Source organism: Chiloscyllium punctatum, chromosome 45, assembly GCF_047496795.1.
Source record: "Chiloscyllium punctatum isolate Juve2018m chromosome 45, sChiPun1.3, whole genome shotgun sequence".
Lineage (NCBI taxonomy): Eukaryota > Metazoa > Chordata > Chondrichthyes > Orectolobiformes > Hemiscylliidae > Chiloscyllium > Chiloscyllium punctatum.
In genome coordinates, this window is record NC_092783.1 from 57,648,178 (window position 1) to 57,668,477 (window position 20,300).

Consider the following 20,300-nt stretch of genomic DNA (forward strand, 5'->3'; position numbering starts at 1 on the left):
TGAAGATGTTACCTAGTAGGGTGACGAAACGTCTGGAAATGAACCTCCTAGCTCAGCGAGCAAACCTATATCCAGACGCGTTCCTTTCATCCAATTATGATAGAAGTTTATAAAATAATAAGTATAAATACAGTTAATGATAGTTGTCTTTTCCCTATGCTCGCGGATTTCAAAACTAGGGAGCGCATTTTTATGGTGAGAAGAGAGATTTTAAAAAAGATGTAAGAGGCAAAGTTTTTGTACAGAGGGTTCACTAGTGGAGTGAACTTGCTGAGGAAGTGGTGGGTGCAGGCACCGTTACACAATTTTAAAAAAAAACATTTGGATAAGTGCATGACTAGAAAAGGTTTGGCGGGATATTGGCCAGGAGCTGTCAGGTGGGACTATTTTAGTTTGGGATTATGTTTGACATGGACTGGGTGGACCAAAGGGTCTTTTTCCACGCTGTTTGACTCTGACTGTGATTGACCAATAATCCCCTCCACACCATTCTGCTGTAATTATTGACACTTTCTCCAGACCCCTCTTCAGGTCCTATACTTTTTCCCCTTTTATCTTCTACCCACAACACTTATGTCATTTAACCGGTCTTGCCCTTCCTTCAACCAGATAACTCCCATTTGTTCTTTTATGTCCCCCTTTTATTTTCTCCACCAACCTCACCTCCAACATGTCACATACCTTCCTATTCTAACAAACAACCATCGAACTGAAATGTTAACCCCTGTTTCTTTCTCTGCATTTGATGTTGATTGCATCAAACATTACGCAACTATTTTAATCCCTCTTACATATCTTCCTCATGGCCTAGCGATCTATTATAGTAACATGTTCTTATCTGTCACTGCATCAAACCTATTTGATGCATTTTTATATCAGGCAAATATGTTACGTGGATCAATTTTTTTTGCAGAGTATTAGATTATATTCAAAATTCTTCAGTTTTAGAGAATAACGCAGCTTGGAAAGTTGAAGTAAATTCAGCCACCTTGTCACGTTTCACTTCAAGATTTCACTCTCCAAAAATGTCTTTCCTGCAGTTTACACTGAATCTTTATTTTTCCACCCCCTCTCTCTCTCTCTGTCTGTCTCTCTCTCTTCCCTCTATGTTCACCTTTCTGGATTTCCTGACTCTTTCCCTGCCTACAGTTCAAATGTTATGTTCTTCCTCCCCATCCACCATGGTGTAATGCCAGTTTGAAATCTCCTCTATTGCTCACTCCATCACATCGACTCTTGAATCAGATTTTTCCTGCCTATTATTCATAACCCCAAGATTCCCAAAGACTGCCTAGCTTCACGTCTCATGAAGTAGCCACTGATGCAAAGCCACCTATCAAATCACCAGAGCAGGTTAGCTTTATATGTTCTCCTTGAGCACACCATTCAGAGTTATAAAATGAATGACTGAAGATGCCCACAAGATGGTGCAAACTGTACATATCATGTCATCGTTCAAGTAAGAACATAATAAATGACTTATTAGATTAATAAATTTAACTTTGTGACATATATTCTGTAATGAGCATGTTTTATTGTTGCAGATTTTAAAAAATGAATGTGTAAGTTGATCTCGTAATGTCTACCCCAGTTATTCTGTTTCTCAATAAGTAGCAGTATGGCAGTGTGTTGATGGAGTTGAGTGAAAGTACCTCGTTTTGACATCATAATAGATGTTACAATTTATTACAGATGCAAAACAAGTTTTTATTTTTCTTTGTGCATTTAGTGCTATGTTTTGACAATCTTACAGGGGTAGTCCTTTTGCAGTATGGAACTGGAGTATTGCTGGAAAAGGGAAATGTTGTCCAGGCTTTTCATTTTTCATACATTAGAATAGGTGCAGGAGTACCAAATTTTAGAAGGAACGCCAGCTTGCCTTCAGTAAGAAAAGGATGCTGATTAGTAAGCTGGAAGATTCTGATTGGGTGAAGCCTTGCCAAATGTACCAGAGAACTGTGGGCCACTATGCTTTTGTTCAGTTGAAAAAGACACAATGCCTGGATATGTTCTTCTTGTTTGCAGGGGTTAGGGTCCTGTTAATAAATATAATGAGCTTCTAGCAAACGTGAATGACTTAAAACAAGCATAGTCCATTTGCCAACCACACACAAGCTAGGAATCTTGCAATGAAGAACTTGCCTCCTGATTCCTCAAAGTTAGTCCACCAGTTATAAAGCAGAAATCAAAAATGTGACAGAATACTCCCAGTTGCCTGGATGAGTGCAGCTCCAACAACATAAGTTTCTTGACACTATCCAGAACAAAACAACCCACTTGATTGGCACTATGTCCATAAACACCAATGCTCAGTAGCAGCAGTGTACACCATCTCCAACATGCACTGCAGAAATTCACCAAGACTCAGTACACAGCTGCTTCCAAACCACTACCTCTAGCATCTGGTAGGACAAGAAAGCAGATATATTGGAACGGCACCATGTGCAAGTTCCCCTCCAACCACATATCATACGGATCTGGGAAATATAACTTCACTGTTGCTGAGTCAAAGTCCTCGAACTCTATCCCTAACAGCACTGTGGCATGATCAACAACTCATGGACTGCAGGATTTCAAGAAGGCAGCTCACTGCTACCTTCGAAAGAGCATCTAAGGACAGACTATCACCTTGACAGCAGACTGATGGAATGGTGTCCTTTTCACAGCAAATCATCTGACTCCTAAATGCTGGGAGATTATTGGGGCGTATGTAGCATTGTATTCTAACTCTCATGTTGCAATTTTTCAATTTAAAATTTTCCTTTTATTAAAGGAGAATATAGAAATAGGATGTGGGTTAGTGAGTAGTTTTGGCATGTTCCACTGTTCAATTGAATACTGTTTGATCTGTATATCAACTCCATTTAGCTGCTTTCCACAGTCATTAACTTAGTGGCTGAAATTAATAATCACACTCTAATCTGCAGATTGATTTGACATCAGTTTATTTGTACTTGCCAGTAGTTAAACTTTGTGACATTGTGGGCCAAAAGATCACTGAGAGCAGAATAATTCATGGCCTAGAACAGCATATCTCCCAATTCAAATGAGACTGCATTATCTTTCCAATTTCGTCAAGAATAACCTACATACTGCAATTAAGATTTAAATAATTACTGCTATGTGAAAAAATTATTTCTGATATCTGTCCCAAACTAAACATATCCCAATTTGTACTCCTCATTCTCTTATCCACCAGTTTAAATTATCTTTCCAATTTCGTCAAGAATAACCTACATACTGCAATTAAGATTTAAATAATTACTGCTATGTGAAAAAATTATTTCTGATATCTGTCCCAAACTAAACATATCCCAATTTGTACTCCTCATTCTCTTATCCACCAGTTTAAATTTAATTTTAGATACAGCTTTAGATTAACCTCTCGTTTTCCAGTAAGCATTTTATACACTTCAACAGGTGATTTCTAATTAGCCACCTCTCAAATCTGAAGAATCCAGCATTTTCCAGTCTATCTTCTGTGTCGTTGACACTAAGGATCCTGTCTCTATCCTCAAAGTAAACGGAGTAGGCCAGGAGTGTAATGCCTCTGAGTTCATTGATTTCTGTAAGTAGTACCAAATAGAGTGCATCTCCTATTAGATCATCCAAGTTAGCAATGGTGTAGATTTATAGTGAGTTACATGGTATGTTCTGCAGTTTTTTAAGAATGTAAGAAAATGATCTGAAACTGCTGCAGAATATGTTCCCCTTCTACTTGGTGCATTGAACGTCAAGAGAAGGACTGGGTCCATTTTAAAAATTTGAGAGCCAAATACAGCTGGAAAATGCAATTAAATCAAAATGCTGGCAATGCTCAGTGGCTATGGAAGGCACCTGTGGAGAGAGAAATGGAGTTTACATTTTGGGTCAATGATTTTGACTTCCGACTGATGCAGTATAATCTTAGTATTGCCAATTGCCCTACTTCTAATTTATGAGCTCATGCGTAAGCACTGTAAATTGTTTTCATGGTAAAGTTTTAATTCTCTGTATAGGTATGAGCGCTTGGAGGAACAACTGAATGATCTAACTGAACTTCACCAGAACGAAATGTCTAACTTGAAACAGGAACTTGCCAGTATGGAGGAAAAGGTTGCGTACCAGTCAGATGAGAGAGCCAGAGATATCCAGGTATGTACTCCCCTAAGAAATGAGCAGCTTTAGTTGGTGAACACCTCTGAATTTCCTCGGTGGAAATTTCTACTAGGTGCTATTAGGGGATAAGAGATACTTCCTAATAGGAGTGAAATTCATACCATTGGATGAATAAGTCGTGATTGTTTTCCTGCATTTTTGGATGGCATTGATTGAAAGAAACAATTGAATTGGAAGTTACTGGGTTACTTCAGTAACTCCGCATTCCATTGATAAGACCATAAGACATAGGAGTGGAAGTAAGGCCATTTGGCCCATCGAGTCCACTCTGCCATTCGATCATGGCTGATGGGCACTTCAACTCCACTTACCCGCATTCTCTCCGTAGCCCTTAATTCCCCAAGACAACAAGAGTCTATCAATCTCTGCCTTGAAGACATTTAGCGTCCCGGCCTCCACTGCACTCTGCGGCAATGAATTCCACAGGCCCACCACTCTCTGGCAGAAGAAATGTCTCCGCATTTCTGTTCTGAATTGACCCCTCTAATTCTAAGGCTGTGTCCACGGGACCTAGTCTACTCACCTAACGGAAACAGTTTCCTAGCGTCCACCCTTTCCAAGCCATGTATTATCTTGTACGTCTCTATTAAGTCTCCCCTTAATCTTCTAAACTCCAGTGAATACAATCCTAGGATCCTCAGCCGTTCCTCATATGTTAGATCTACCATTCCAGGGATCATCCGTGTGAATCTCCGCTGGACACGTTCCAGTGCCAATACGTCCTTCCTGAGGTGTGGGGACCAAAACTGGATACAATACTCCAAATGGGGCCGAACCAGAGGTTTATAAAGTCTCAGTAGCACAATGGTGCTTTTATGATTGTTAATTGCAGATATCGATGTCCTTTATCATTTCTGCACCCATCTCCCAAAATGAATGTAGATTAGCAGAAATATTTTGCAATTATTTGTGAATATAACATTTTCAAATCCATTTCAACAGACCTCTGAGAATCTAACGCCCTTGTTTGTAGATTTTGGCAGTAAAGCATAATGGCATTTTTAGAAAAATTATATTGCCCTGATTGCAGCTTACTTTCTGGACAAGCTTTATTCATTCCTTGTTCCAGCAACTCCATTCAGACTCTCATTCTCACTAGACATAATTCTAGTTTGGATATGAAAATATAACTATCACAAGTTTCAGGTACAATTTGTGAAACCTTAGTGCAGCTGTACCATTACTTACATAAACTGCTTGAAGTTGATTCATTTGGTCATTTAATCTTTTCACTTTGCTTTTCATTGCTTTATGGTTTTGCACATCATCTCGCTCCGATATTTCTCTGAGCTGCACATGCATGTTGACAAAAGCATTTTTCGCTCTTCTCCCTCTTTCCTTGCAGTGTATTCCTTGTTTCTTTTCAGTGGTGCCATTCTTTTTCTCCCACTCTTCTCCAAACGAGCTATCTAGTGCAGTTATGCAATTGCATAAGCACAAGAATTTCTTCATGACCATGTTGAACTAACCAACCTTTCAGTATCTTGATTGTAGATTATTGGGATATGGGTGCTTCAAATGCAGTATTTATTGTGCCTCTCTAATTATCTTGGAATTGTTGCAATTGCTGTTAGCGAGGAGGGTTCAAAGATTTTAACTCAGAGGAAAAGCAGTATATTTCTAAGTCAAAATGATGGTATGTGTGACACATGGGAATATCATTAATGACTGTGATCTAATGCTGCCCTTATTCTAAGTGGTGGAGGTCTCTGATGTAGAATACACTGTCAAAGGAGAGTGAATACTGACAGGCTGTATGTCTGTTGGAACATCGTGGTTGAGTCTTTTGCCAATGAATATACCTAGGTGTGCTTTCTAGCAGGATACAGGTTGTGAGCATAAATCTGGCTATATGTTTGCAGTGTCTGTTTGAGTGATGAGTTAACTTAGCACAAACCATGAATTGAGCCTGGAGATAATTAGTTGATATCTAGAACAAAAAGAATAAAATTTCAATAATTTCAATGAAGATTGCATAAACTAGATATGAATTTCTTGAGTATAAACAATTCAGAGCTGATTTTATTGTTTAAGATGATTAAAGAAGTTAATAAGGTGCATAGGGAAAACTATTCTGTTTGTTTGGGAAACCAGGACAAGAGCGCATGGCCTTAATATTAGTGCTTGGATGGTGAGAATTGATGTCAGGAAGCATTTCTTTCCATAAAACGGTAGTAGAAATAGAACTCACTGAAAATATGTTTAAGGCGAGGTCACTTGAAAATGTCAAACCAATAAGATTTTTATTTAGCAAGTGTACTAAGAGTTACAGAGTGAAGGCAGGTAAATCACTGAACTGTAATGATGAAGAAGGAAGCTATTTGGCCCATCATGCCTAGACTGGCTCATTAAATATGCATTACTACCAACAAAGTTGAAGACTTAGATCACTCGAGATCCAGCTGAGTGGAATAGACGAAAGGGGTTGGATGGCCTACTGTTGTTATTTTATAAACAATTATGGAAATCTCAAATGTGTTGTGCTACAGAATCTTGATGTGCAGGTTCTTACCCCTGTAATTCTCCAGTGATAAATTCTTGATCATAGATTTGCCTTCTGTAAGAGGGAAGCCTGCAGATTTAATAGCACTTCAGTTTGCATAATAGTGCTCTGCAGATGAAGTATTTTCTTGGTCAGGATATGGTATGTGGCAATTTGGCATGAAAAAATAGACAAGGAAAGCACATTCTGTTGAGCTGAAGAATGCATGTGGTTTGTATATACGTGGGTGTCTGGGAAGTTTGGGATACTCATATTAGTCTTTGCTTTGATATGGTCCATCCAAGATAATCTCTCACTCCACAATGTATTGTTCAGAGAAGGATGTTAACTGATAAGTACAAGAGTGCCTGAGCAGACACATTCCTAAACTGTCTGATCCAGGTCTGACTCATTTACTGCCACTGCACATTGTCTGCTGACCACACAGCTCTCTCGCTGCGACTTCATTTCCTCTGTATCTTTAACCTTTTAAAGGACTAAAGGACCTTTTATATTAATCTCAGATGGATAACAGCTGTAAAAGGAAATTTCCCCTCATTTTCTTCCTCTCTACCCATGAAAATCCATTTTTATAACTACTTCATTTACTCGTTTGGATTTGCAGTCAGTCCCTTCTGCCAAATACAGATCGGTTTTTATTACATATATTCATTTGTTAGTAGTAAGTGTTTGAATATTTTTCTGTAGTCTTTGAGAATTGAACTAAATGACAGTAATCTGATTGAGCTGTACAAATTTATGCATTTCCATTGTAATGCACCCTATTAACTTCCAGGTTTTTGAAGATGTTAAAGTTCATTTTTATTAAAATTTTGTTTTCCGGAAATGTGTGCTATGGAACCTTGATCTTGAAGTCTAGGTTCTACAAATGGTGCTGTTGCCTTGTATAGAACAGACCACCTAATACTAATGTTAATAATTGTGTTAAGTTTAAGGGGAGATTTAATAAGATTGTTCAAAATTATGAAATGCTTTGTAATAGAGTGGGGAGAAACTTTTTATTAACAGGAGGGTTGGTAATGTGAGGACACAAATTTAACATAATTGGCAAATGAAATAGAGAAGATATCAAAGTTTGTCTCGATTCAATAAGCTATGATAACGTACAATGCATTTTCTGAAAAAGCAGAGAGCAAATTCATTTGTAAGTTAGAAAAGAGAATTGAATAAATAATTAATAAAGAAAATAAATATACAGCTTTAGGTAAGGAGCAAAACCATGAGACTAACTGGATAACTCTTTCAAAGAGATTGTTCAGGCATCCTATACAGAATGGTTGCCTCCTGTGCTGTATGTTTTTATGCAACTGTAGGGAGAACAGATGGAGTGTGATGGATGGGCTGATTGGCTTTTGTTTTTGTTTTGCTTTAATTTTCTTGATACAACACTGCAGTTGAGCCATGCTCCAACAAGATAGTATAGTTTGATTTCTGGGTGAAAATGCTTCTAACATAGTTTGGATTCATCAATGTGACATGGCTGTAAGAAACATTTTATCACTCTGGCAGAACTAAAATATTTCAGTGGAATTTTAGTCAAGATTAAATAAAGTAACATTCTGAAATGTCTCTTCACTTTGCTTTGTAATTTGTGCATTTTCTCCCCCATCTTCAGCAACACTGTCCAAGAGGAGGGTAGGGATTTTGTCAGTGAGAGATGTTAGTTCTAAGAATAGAATACTTTCCAGTTTGGTTATCCAGTATTTAAATCAATCATAGCATTTTTGCGTCTTTATTCTGGGCCCTTATAATTTATCTTTGGCCAAAACTTGGAGCTGCCCCATACAGCAACAGTTTTTCTTTTCACAGCAGCCATCTTTTCTTGATTTGTTTAATCAAATTAGTTTGTCACTGACACTTTCATCTACTATCGAACTGACTCTGCATTGAAGCTGGCTTTGAGACCAATAGAATGTGAGGAAAAAGTACTACACTCATTTTTGCTTCTTATTTGTTCACCACTTACAGGAAGCTCTGGAGTCATGTCTAACCCGGATCACCAAACTGGAGCTTCAGCAACAACAGCAGCAGGTGGTACAGTTGGAAGGGGTGGAGAACGCAAATGCAAGGGCACTGCTGGGCAAATTCATCAATGTCATCCTGGCACTCATGGCTGTCATACTGGTCTTCGTCTCCACCATAGCCAACTTCATCACTCCTCTCATGAAGACACGGTTCCGGGTGCTCAGCACACTGCTGCTGGTATTGTTCCTTGTCTCCCTCTGGAAGCAATGGGAAAATATTGTGTACTTCTCAGAACAGATCCAGTTACCCAGCTGATCTAGACATTTTTGATAGCTGACAGATTGGCGTGTTTTTTTTAATGCAAACAAGGTTTCTTAACCTCTTGTTTTTCTTCTCCTCCTCTCCCATCCCACCTCATCTCATCAACGTAGATGACATTGTTAGTTTGGTGGCCACGTGCAACAATACGATTCGTGGTGCGATGAGGCCCAATTAGAAGGAAGAGCTGATTGAACTACATTATTCTTTTAAAGATCTTAACTGAACAGGCTGTGATGAATTGGTTGCATACTGACTGAAGCAAGTAATGAAGGAAGGCAGTTTAAGGAAGACACTGTTCATAACGAATTGTACCATTTCAGTATTTTTTTTGTTTTATTGTTAACTTATAACAAATATTTAAGAGTTTTTGTGAGGGCCGGGAGAGAGTCAATATTATTTGTGTGACTGATTATATATTTATTTATAACTAATATACATTCGATATACCACGAATGGTTTGCAAGATATCCTAAGCTTAATCACATTGCACATTCCGGTTTATGTGAAAAAAAGTCCTTGAAACTAGTAGAAATGAATCCTTAAAGCATTCGGAACGGGTGAAAATATGTCTTTGGACAGCTGAAGCAGGTGGAAAATTTTGTTTGGCCAATTTTTGCCATTAAAGAAAAGTAGAATGTTGGAAGAAAACTTGCAGATGCTCTCAGCAACTAAAAGTAGTCTCCACGTCCGACCATATTTTTCAAAAATTTGTCTTACTTTTCCCAGTCTTGCATCTTTTGTGCATGTTTCATTCACTGCTGCAGTTGCCAGCATCAGTAAATAAAGAAATTGTAGCAGTCATATGTTGGCTAGTTGCTGCACATGTGAAAAGGCAAGAGATGTCTTGGTCATCGAGATACTGCTGGATTATGACACATGATGGAAGTGGTTTGGGTGTGAGTAGTTTTCAAGTTATAGTAGGATCCATTACTGCAGCAGAAAATAGATGCATTAGAACCTGTTCAGCAATTAGATTGATGGTGTTATTAGGAATTAAGACCGTCATGTGTTACTAGGTTGATTGTCTGCAATTTATTTTGATGTATTTAAGCACGATGAATTAATTCCACTTCACTCTCCCTCGTATCTTTCAATTACTTGACCTGTTAACTAGGCAAAGGACACATCTGTGATGGAGAGAAAGTATTAGAACTACATGTTGGGTTTGATGTGAACACTTTAAGCTGTTAAAATTAGACAAGTATATTTTTTTCCAACTGCTGCACTGTGTGTATCAGCTTTGTGTGGGTAAATAATGATCGAAATAAGTTTTGCTTCATGAGAGCACACTGGCTTTTTGTGGTGCGTTGCTTGAACTTTTTTTTTAAAAGATTCTTAAAAATTTTTAAATGCCATTTGGTGAAACAGCATGGTAATATTTTCCACTCAGTTAAGCAGCACCTGGTAGATCAGAAGATTACATGCAAGTTTTCCCTTTTTGCTTTCTCCCCCATTCTTTCCCCAGCATCCTTTCATTTTATTGTATTCATTTCCAAAGGCCTTTGTGAGCTAATGGAGACCAAATGCCTTATTAGAAATAACAAATTGGCTGTTGACCAACAGCAGCATAGTATAATGGCAATAGGAGAGAGATTGTGGTAATAGACCATAGTCCAACAAGAGCTCAGTGTGTAGGATGTTAAAACAAAACATCCATTCATCTAGCAATCGTATAGTTAATTGAAAAGTTGATTCTCATGAAATGAGAATTTTTAATCAGCTTACACCACCGGTTCAGATGAAGGAAGTAATTCTGCAAGTTTGATATTAAGAATCCAGACCACACCAACAATGCTTGTGTCCTGTTTTTAAATAGTAATTTTGTCTCATTTCATGTCCTACATTACCTGTTTGTTTGTGGAAGGAGGAGTATGGAAATGAGAGCTTTCTTTGTTTTTAATATTTACTTTAAGTTTGAGTATGATTGTAATTCTAATAGGTAGACTGTCCAAGTAAGTACTGTAAGAAACATTTTAGCACTCTGGGGAATCACTGGGGCATAGGGTAGTGAATGCAGCTTCCTCAAGTAGTTTGGCATAGCACACCAGATACTTGGAGGGAATACCAGAAAAAACATTCCCACAAGAACATTTTTCCCTGTTTTAATCGGAAAATTCATCTGTTTGATGCTCATTTTGGAAACAATTAGCACCTAGGAAATATTGTTAGACTGAGTGCTGATTTGAAAGTCTGTGTAGAACTAATAGTGGAGCCTGTATTTAGAGGAAAGCCTTCCCATCAATGACTCAAAAATGTATTAGGTATTAGTATATGATTGTTGTGGTTATATGGAATTTGCTAGGACCTCAATTTAACAAATAGATATGATAAATGGTGAGACTCTGTGTCAAATAGACCAGCCAGTTCCAGGTTTGCACTGAATTTCCACGTTTGTGCACAAAGATAATGGCTTAAACATTGTCGAGAGAAATGGTAATATGGGCCTTTGAAACACAGGAGTAGTAGTACCGGGAATGGAGAGAGAATAAGGATCAGAATGTTTAATATAGGCAACCAGTTAATAATGTTAGTCCAGCTGTACTACAGAAATATTGTCTTGGGACCTTTTTGGGCTAATACACGGATGTGGTGTCACTGGGGCCATCCTAACACGTCTATAGTACATTTCTGTGTGTGTGTGTGTGTGTGTATAACAGGAAGGGTGATTAGACAAGGTAGTGTGCTGTTAACGCAATGGAAGTTCTTGCCATTTAGGAAGTGATGTGCTTTCCTGTAAAGGTACAGTACGAGGGAAAAGGAGTGTACAGTTTGAAGGTCACTTTGTAATCTCAAGTTTGAATATTTTTATGTAAAGCACTTTTAGTTTAAAGTATCTTTTTCCTGTTTTGAGAAGAATAACTTGAACCATAGTTTTTGTAGCAACCTTGCTCGGTTGGTGAAAATAATAGATCTAGAGCTTTATGAAGATTGATAGAGTATTTACTGTCCTGACCTGTTTTCAGGAATTTATGATAATAAATATCTTAAATCTTTATGTGCTTCCAGTTTAGTTTTCCAGTATGCATTCCTCAATGAACATTTTTAATGAAAATTTTACTTTGTAGGCTTCTCTTGCTATAAAGATGCTGTCTTGCCAGTGCTGTACCTCTGCTGCGAGAGGGTGTGATTGTAGTGTGGCAAGTTTACTTTTGTGTTTCTATTAAGTAAGTGAAAATAGGAATTTAAAATGGAAATATAAGGACAAATTTTAAAATGGGCATTGAATTATGTTTGCACATGTTTGGTCCATTTTACCCCCACCTTCTAATCCTGATTGAACTGGTTCTGATTCTGTGCAATACTACTGGACGTACACCCATTGAATTATATTGATGCTAAGTAGTTTATTAATAGGCATAAGCAATGCTGATCACTGTTCCACTTGTTCTCGTAACACAAATGCTTTCAGCTCCCTATCAGTCTTGGCAGTATGATTCCTTCCCAGATACTTGCTGGATTTTTGTTAGTTTTAAATTGTTATGACGTGTTTTTGCTCTCACCACCACGGGTTCCGTCCTTTCCTAAAGTTTGTGTTCAACCACATTACATCCTTATCACAGTTGCATCACTTAAGTAATCCTATGGGTAATAATTGAACTTACAATGTTGGAATCTAAGATTGAAACAGAATCTAGAAACATTACATCAACCAACATCAGTGAATGTTGGTTGATGTAAACCTGAAAATTAAGTGAACAGATATTTTAGTACAGTCGTCCAGGGGGAGGGTGGAATTGTACACTTGGGCAAACCTACATACTAGAGAATGATGAAACTGACTTGTGTCTTATGGTTTTTCTTTTCATTTTACTCATGATTTTTCTTTGAATTATTATCTGTAACAAGTGCATATTTATATTTGTGTATCCTTTCCCTGAATGTTGTATCTTGCCCAAGTACGCCATTCTTTTCAGTTTTGAAAACAGTTCTATATTCCACGTGTTAGTTTATCAGTTTTCTCTTATGCTGACTTAAGTGCTGTACATTTCCAGCATTTTTGATTCACCTAGCCCTATATTTTGGACTTGTTTTTCAGGAAGGCATTGATCCCTGATCAAGTTATCGGGCAAATGATTTTCAAAAGCCAGCAATGGATTTCTCAAATTAATCTTGATTTGCTGCCTGGGTAGATTAATTTTACTTGAAAGGCCAAGTGGTAGTGAATATGCCTGCCCCATCAATGGAATAAAGCAAATAAATTTTAATTGCACATCATTCGCTACAACAATTGTTTACTCTTGTCATGGCCATGTACATGACTGACAGAAAAACAAAAGGTACATGAATTCAAAAGCAATTTACTAACCATGCAAGTGAACAAACCTTCCTATCAACATTATTTTTAGAATTTTTGCATTTGCCATTTTACTACAAATCAGAAATATTGCAAAACAGACGACGAAATTCATTGGCCACAGACTTAAACCAAACAGCGTTGTCATTGCAGAGATTTTCAAATATTATGAAAATAGTCCTTTATATTATTCGTCAATTTCAGTGTCAGCAAAGCGATTCTTTCCTCGTGTCAGCAATTAAACATTAATTGATATTTTCCTTTTCCACTTTAACAGCATTGTTCTTTGAAGATTTACTGCCACTTCCCCATCTGAACTTTCCCTGGGGATTGTGTAGTTCTTGCAGTATCAAGCACTTTATGTAGGCCAGTGAGTTCTATGGTAACACAGTCAAAAGAGACATTACTCTTATGGTTTAAGTACGGAGATAATAGATTCTGTTCAAGAGAGTTACCTCAGCAGGCACTACAGTGCTTTACTGTATCACTTTAGGTGCACGTGACTTTGCTGTGACAGCAGGAACTGAAAGAGCAAATACACCTATGTTCCTCCATTTTGCTTTACTAAAGTGGGTAGTCTTAATTTAATGGTAGATTTGTAGACTAACATTTTTGTTGGTTAATAGTGTTGCTTGTTCCCTGAACCCCAGATTATTTGCACCAAAGAGTGTCACTGACAGGAAGAACAATGTGCTTTCCATTGGCTCCTTCTATTATTTTTTAAATAATTTGTTGAAAGTGATTATAGAAAGCAATAAATGTGGAAAGCAATTAAATGCCTAATTTATCCAAATAGTGGCAAAGATCTGATAAATCACCAGTGATAGTTATTTGAGTATATGAAGAACATTAAATCAACTGAAAAAAACTAACTCTTTAATATAACAGCATAATGCGACTTATATTACAAGTCTTAATGGATTCTGTTACAAAGATTTTAATGCTTATAATGTTGCAGTGATCTGGACTCCTTTTTTTCTGAACATTGTCAGCTGCCACTATGAAAGTACTTGAATGTTCTGAAAGTGGGCATTAAAGGAAAGTCCACTTTAGGGGAGGGAATGAGTACTTTTCATTTATGATACGTCCCTATTTTACAGTGAAAATGTGTTAAATTGGGCATTTTTCCCTTTCTGTTCAGTTTTTGCATGACTAGCACTGGGCTGGGGCAGATCAGTTCTTTGGTTGGCCTAACATTTTAAATAATGACAGTCTCCGTCGTAAGGGCCTGCTTTGCAAACAAGAAAGTTCTTGGATGTAAGTTTTTTTTTTGCACTTTACAGGCAAATTTGCTGTCACCGTGGCTTCCCTTGTGCTCTAAATATGTAACCAAATTTTCAGATGCTCTGTGTTGATTAACAAAATGAGACAAGGAGACTACATGGAAGTTCATTCTGTGCTAAACATACATTTTTGTTTTAATGTGCTCTACTTGCATAGAGTCTCACTGGGCATTTGTGCTTTGAATTGGCAGATTTACAAGTAGTTTATTGTTGGCCTCCTCACTAAAGACAAAACCAGAAAATATTTTCCCAGTTTTGAATTCTTGAAGTTCATAGATGCAGAAGAGGTTAGAAATAGTGGACATTCAACAATAGTCATAATCTAGTCAAGCTTGCAACGCAAATCTACAGCAAACCATGTTGGTTTTAATGCTATATAAATAATTATCTTTGGTTATGTTCTGTCCTGTATCAGAGAACATATGATAAATGTTTCTTAGTGGCACATGCTGTACAGAGCCCAGAAACAACTTTATTGATTAGAGGCAGCAGTCCATTGTGTTACATTAGTGAGCATGGCAACCTTTGTCATAGGATGTTGTGCATTGCAGATTCTCAGCCCATCTGGATCATGAAACCTCCAATTGATATAATGAATGTAGACCACGACTATCCTTGTTTTATATGCAAGGTCAAGAGTTTGTTTTATCAGTTATTTAAAGAGATACCTGAAGTTATGAAATGTCCTTTTTTGAGTGAATTGTTTAAGTTGCATTCTTTTGCTGACACTCCAATTTGTTTTGATTTATTTATTATCACATTCAAAATACAGTGATGTGTTGTATTGTGTCGCCATTCTCTGGCGCCATCTTAAAACACAGAAAAATAAACCAAAACGTAGAACCTAAAGGCAGAAGTATAAAGAAATAAAGATAACATGCCTTGTTGAAACTGAATCCCTTCTTTATATATTCCTTATATGTAGACACAAGATCAGTTTTATTGCTACGTAAGCTCCTGGGGAACAACTTCATACACTCACATCTACTTCAATGATTTTTCCAGGTTATACGAATGTTTATTGTTTCCTTTCCATTATTTCAAGATTGTTCATGCTGTCTCAAACTTATTTTGCTTCCTTTTTCATGTTGCAATATATTTATTAATTACTTGAGATCAATGACCTTGTTACAGCTTGCTTCCACAACAGTTCCAGTTGAGGGCACTCATTTACAGGTGACAAATGCTCAATTTTCTTTTAAAAGAAAATTTCCTGTGCTGCAAAGTCTGAGTGGAAGAATTCTGTGCTTGCAGTTAAATGTACATCTCTGTTCCAACATACCTACAAAGACACAAAAGACCATTTGAACCACCGAACATCTGTTCCACACATAGATTGCTTCTTGTATGAAGAAATTGTTGCAATTATCAGCCCTAAAACTAACCTTTAATTGGTTGAACCTGTCACTTACTGGACACCGTGATGGCTTTGTGTCCAAAGATGAATTAATGTGTTAGAATATGTTCAGATTGGGAAATTAACATACCCCTACCTCAGCATTTCAAAGTCTCCGTTTTCCCAATGAGACAGATTGGCTCTAACATCAGAGGCTAGACTTTATTCCTGGCTCATGCTCTTCAGAGTTAAGCATTACTGCAGTCTCCATTTGTGCACTGTATGAGGGAGGGGACAAAATGAGGTCAAGTTACCACTCTTAAATCACTGTACAGTGGTACTGGCTTAAAAGTGTGTGTATGTGACTGGAGTATGAATGAAGCTCTTCATGGTTGCATAGGCTGACAGTGCTCTGAATAGCAGTGGGAGGGGGGGAGAGTGGAACCAAAGGTTTTCTCACTCACTTAGAACTAGCACAGAAGGAGTAAGTGTTTGTACTGGCATGTGGTGTGATTAAATCACTGGCAAGGGAGAAAAATCAACACATCAATATTATCTCTAGCAGGTTCTACTAATACTCGGATTCCTGTGGGAACTTTTTGAAGTTTTGTAGATGGATTATTCAAACCTGCAATCCGAAATTTCAGTGCCAGTTTCTTTGGCCCTCAGGTGCTTAAGTAACCATGTGGCTGAATTACTTTGCCATGTAAAACACATTACAATGCCAAAGAACTTAACACTGGGTCTGTGTCATTGAAATTTTGATTCAAGAGGACAAAAATCATGGAAGGAGTTTGAAATTTTTTGGGTAGGGGAATAAAGTTGATGGCTTTATAATTGGCAAGGATAAAGAAATACTTGGTTACTTTATTACTGATTCCTCAAGGAACTTCATTTGCTGGTGTTCCTCATTATTTGCTCAACATAAAGATCTGGGCATAGAGTTTCAAGGATCGATTTTATATTGGAATCTCCCATCATCCATTCATTGTATTTTGTTTTCTGGAAGAATCAATGTCTAGATAAATGTACACTTCTGCATACAATCAAAACGAAGACCTGAAATAAAATTGTCAAAAAATAAACCAATTTTTAAATAAATTTATTCAACAGTTCCAAGTTTTTTTTAGTTCATGCAGGAAGATCTTTTGGTGTACTTGAATGCAGTTTGATTCTTATCAGCCCTCTTGACCCATGGTTATGCCATAGTGTTGTTCTCAATCTGCACAAGAGATTTCTGGATCTGAACGTTGTCATTAAAGCCTTAATTGGTCAGTGAGTAATACTGGCTGTTTGTTCATTTTTCCCTTGAAGACACTTTTGCTAAGATATATTAATATATTAACGCAAGGTTGTTCTTTTGCGTTGACTATCTAGTTTGTACAATGTGCAATTAATATTGCCACATACTCTTCTCAGTATGACCACTGAATAGCAACAATAGTTTGTATTCATGTAGTGTCTTTAACCTAGTAAAATATTTTAAAATGTTTCATTTGGACATTATTGAATAAAATTAGCCTCTGACCTACGTGAGAAGTTAGGGTAGATGGCCAAAGGTCTAGTCAGAGTTAGATTTAAAGGATTGTTCTGAGGGAAGTAAAAAGGTTCAAGGAGGATATTCCGGAGTTTAGGGCTGAAACAGATGAAGACATGCCAACTAGCGAAGCAAATAAAAACAAGAATATACAAAAAGCATAGTGCCATATGAGGGCAGCAGGCTGGAGAAGGCTGCAGAGATGTAGGCTGAGTTGATTCATTGGATGGACCTGAAAATAAGGACAACACTTTAAACATTAAAAAGAGGGTGCCTGGCAATTTTGTGCTCTTCATTTCCTTCCAAGCTTAGCTGCAATGAAGCTTCTTCCTGAAAATATTCCAGGGATAGAGCATTGAACCAAGCACCTTTCAACCTATACATTTTGTTCTTTAACAGCGGAAATCAAGATCATTAACGATACTAACTGTCCAGTAAGCTAGCAGTACATCCAAGCTACAGAAAGTTACAAATACTTATGAGGATTTGGAGCGTGTTTTGCTTTTGAAGCCAAAAGTCCGCAAATAATCCAGGGTGTATCTTGTCTGCTTCCTGCAATTTCTGAGAATTACAGCTGCAAAATCTTATTTTCATACAGTAAAATACCATAATACAAAACATCTGATTGCAGCTGTAGTGCAGACTGCCTACTGCATAGATAATAATTTGAACTGGAAATGTTTTTGCCAGGAATCCTACTGGACATAATTGCCAACTCCCTAGTTTCTGCCTTTCTCTCCTGTCCCAGTAATTGAAGTCTGGTGCCACAGGTGCCAATCAGCAAAGTTGCTCAACATATAAAATGTAAGAAATAAGAGGAGTCAGCAATTCAGCTACTTGAACCTGCTGTACCACTTAATATGATCTTGACAGATCTCATCTTGGCCTCATTTTCCTGTCCAGTCTCCACTGCCCTTTATCCTATTACTAATTTAAAATATCTGCCTTAACTTTATTCAGCATTGCAGCATTCACTGTACTCAGCTACTGAATTCTAGATATTCATGACCCTTTGAGAGAAATAATTCCTCCTCATCTCAGTTTTAAATCTATCACCACTTAGTTTAAAATTACAATTTCTCGTTCAGGAATAATGGTGACAAACTCAGAGCATGGATCAGTACTTGGAACAATGATGTTGTGGTCATTACAGAGACTTGGACATCACAAGGGCAGGAATGGTTTGATGTTCCACCGTTTTGATGTTTCAAAAGGATTAGGTGGGGAGGTAAGAGGTGGAGGAGTGGCATTGCTAATCAGGGATGGTATCACAGCTGCAGAAAGGGAGGTGATCAAGGAGGGTTTGTCGATGGTCAATATGGGTGGAAGTTAGAAATAGGAAAGGAGCAGATTTATTAAAAGTTTTGTACAGGTTCCCCCCCCCCCCCTCCCCCATAGCAACAGACATGGAGGAGCAGATTGGGAGGCAGACTTTGGAAAAGTGCAGAAGTAACATGGTTGTTGTCATGAGTAACTTTAACTTCCCTACTATTGATTGGGACCTCCTTAGTTCAAATAGTTTGGTTGGAGCAGTTTTTGTTAGGTACTTCCAGGAAGGGTTCTGATGCAACATGTAGATAGGCTGATTAGAGGGGAGGCCATATTGGATTTAGTGCCTGGCATCAAATCATGCCAGGTGTCAGTCTCTTGGCGGAGCATTTCAGTGATAGAGTTGTGAATCACTAACTTTTATTATACTCATGGATACGAATAGGAGCAGATAGTATGGGTAAGTATTTAATTGGCGGAGGGGTAATTACAATGCTATTAGGCAGGTGCTGGGGTACCTAAATTGGGAACAAATGTTCTATGGGAAATACACAACAGAAATGTGGAGGTTGTTTAGGAAGCACTTGCTGATAGAGCTGGAAGGTTTGTCTCAGTGAGGCAAGGAAGGGATGGTAGATTGAAAGAACCTTGGGCAACAAGGAATGTGGAACATCTAATCAAGAGGAAGAAGGAAGCTTATTTGAAGTTGAGGAGGCAAGGATCAGACAGGACTTGAAGGTTACAAGGTAGCCATGAAGGAACTGAAGAATTAATTTGGGAGAGCTAGAAGGGAGTGTGAAAAATTTATAGCGGGTAGGATTAAGGAAAACCCTACGTAGTTCTACATGTATGTGAGGAACTAGAGGATGGCCAGTGAGGCCAATCATGGATAGTGGAGGGAACTTGCGTCTGGAAACGGAGGAAGTAGGGGAGGTCCTTAATGGTTACTTTGCTTAAGTCTATGCTTCTAAGAGGGACCTTGGCGTTTCTGAGGACAACATCAAACAGACTGAATTGCTATAATAAGTTGATGTTAGAAAGGAGGATGTGCTGAAATTTTTGAAAAACATAATGATAAATCCCCTGGCCGTATCCTAGGTTTACACAAGGAAGCGAGGGAAGAGATTGTTGCGACTTTGGTGATGATTTTTTGTGTCCTTACTGTTCACTGGAGTCATGCCAGATGATTGGAGGGTGGTAAATGTTATTCCCTTGTTCAAGAAAGGGAATCAGAATAATATTGATAATTACAGACCAGTCAGTCTTTACATCGATGGTGGGCATAATATTGGCAACAATTCTGAGATATAGGATTTATGATTACTTGGAAAACCATAGTTTGATTGGAGATAGTGGGTTTAGTGAGGGGCAGGTCATGCCTCACAAACCTTATTGAATTCTTTGAAGATGTGATAAAACACAATGATGGTAGAGCAGTGGATGTAGTTACATGGATTTTAGTAAGGTTTTTGATAAGGTTCTCCATGGTAGGCTCATTAAGAAAGTAAGGAGACATGGGATAAAGGGAAATCTGGCTGTCTGGATACAGAATTGGCTGGCCCATAAAAGTCAGAGGATGGTAATAGATGGAAAGTATTCAGCCTGGAGCTCGGTGGCCAGTACTTGTTCTGCAG

The 20,300-nt window shown here is 37.9% G+C and overlaps 1 protein-coding gene across 6 annotated transcripts in view; it reads left to right on the forward strand.

Annotated features, from left to right (window-relative positions):
- tmcc2 (transmembrane and coiled-coil domain family 2) overlaps positions 1-17,287 on the forward strand; it is a 158,267-nt gene extending 140,980 nt beyond the window's left edge. For 4 of the 6 annotated variants that reach the window (XM_072563862.1, XM_072563860.1, XM_072563861.1 and 1 more), the window contains 2 exons: positions 3,999-4,134; positions 8,630-17,285. In XM_072563862.1, the coding sequence (XP_072419963.1) occupies positions 3,999-4,134; positions 8,630-8,941 (448 nt within the window). In that variant the 3' untranslated portion in view covers positions 8,942-17,285. Of the gene's footprint in view, positions 1-3,998; positions 4,135-8,629 lie in introns of all 6 variants that reach the window. The other 2 variants (XM_072563865.1, XM_072563864.1) reach the window with 1 other exon arrangement.
- Positions 17,288-20,300: the final 3,013 nt, after the last annotated feature.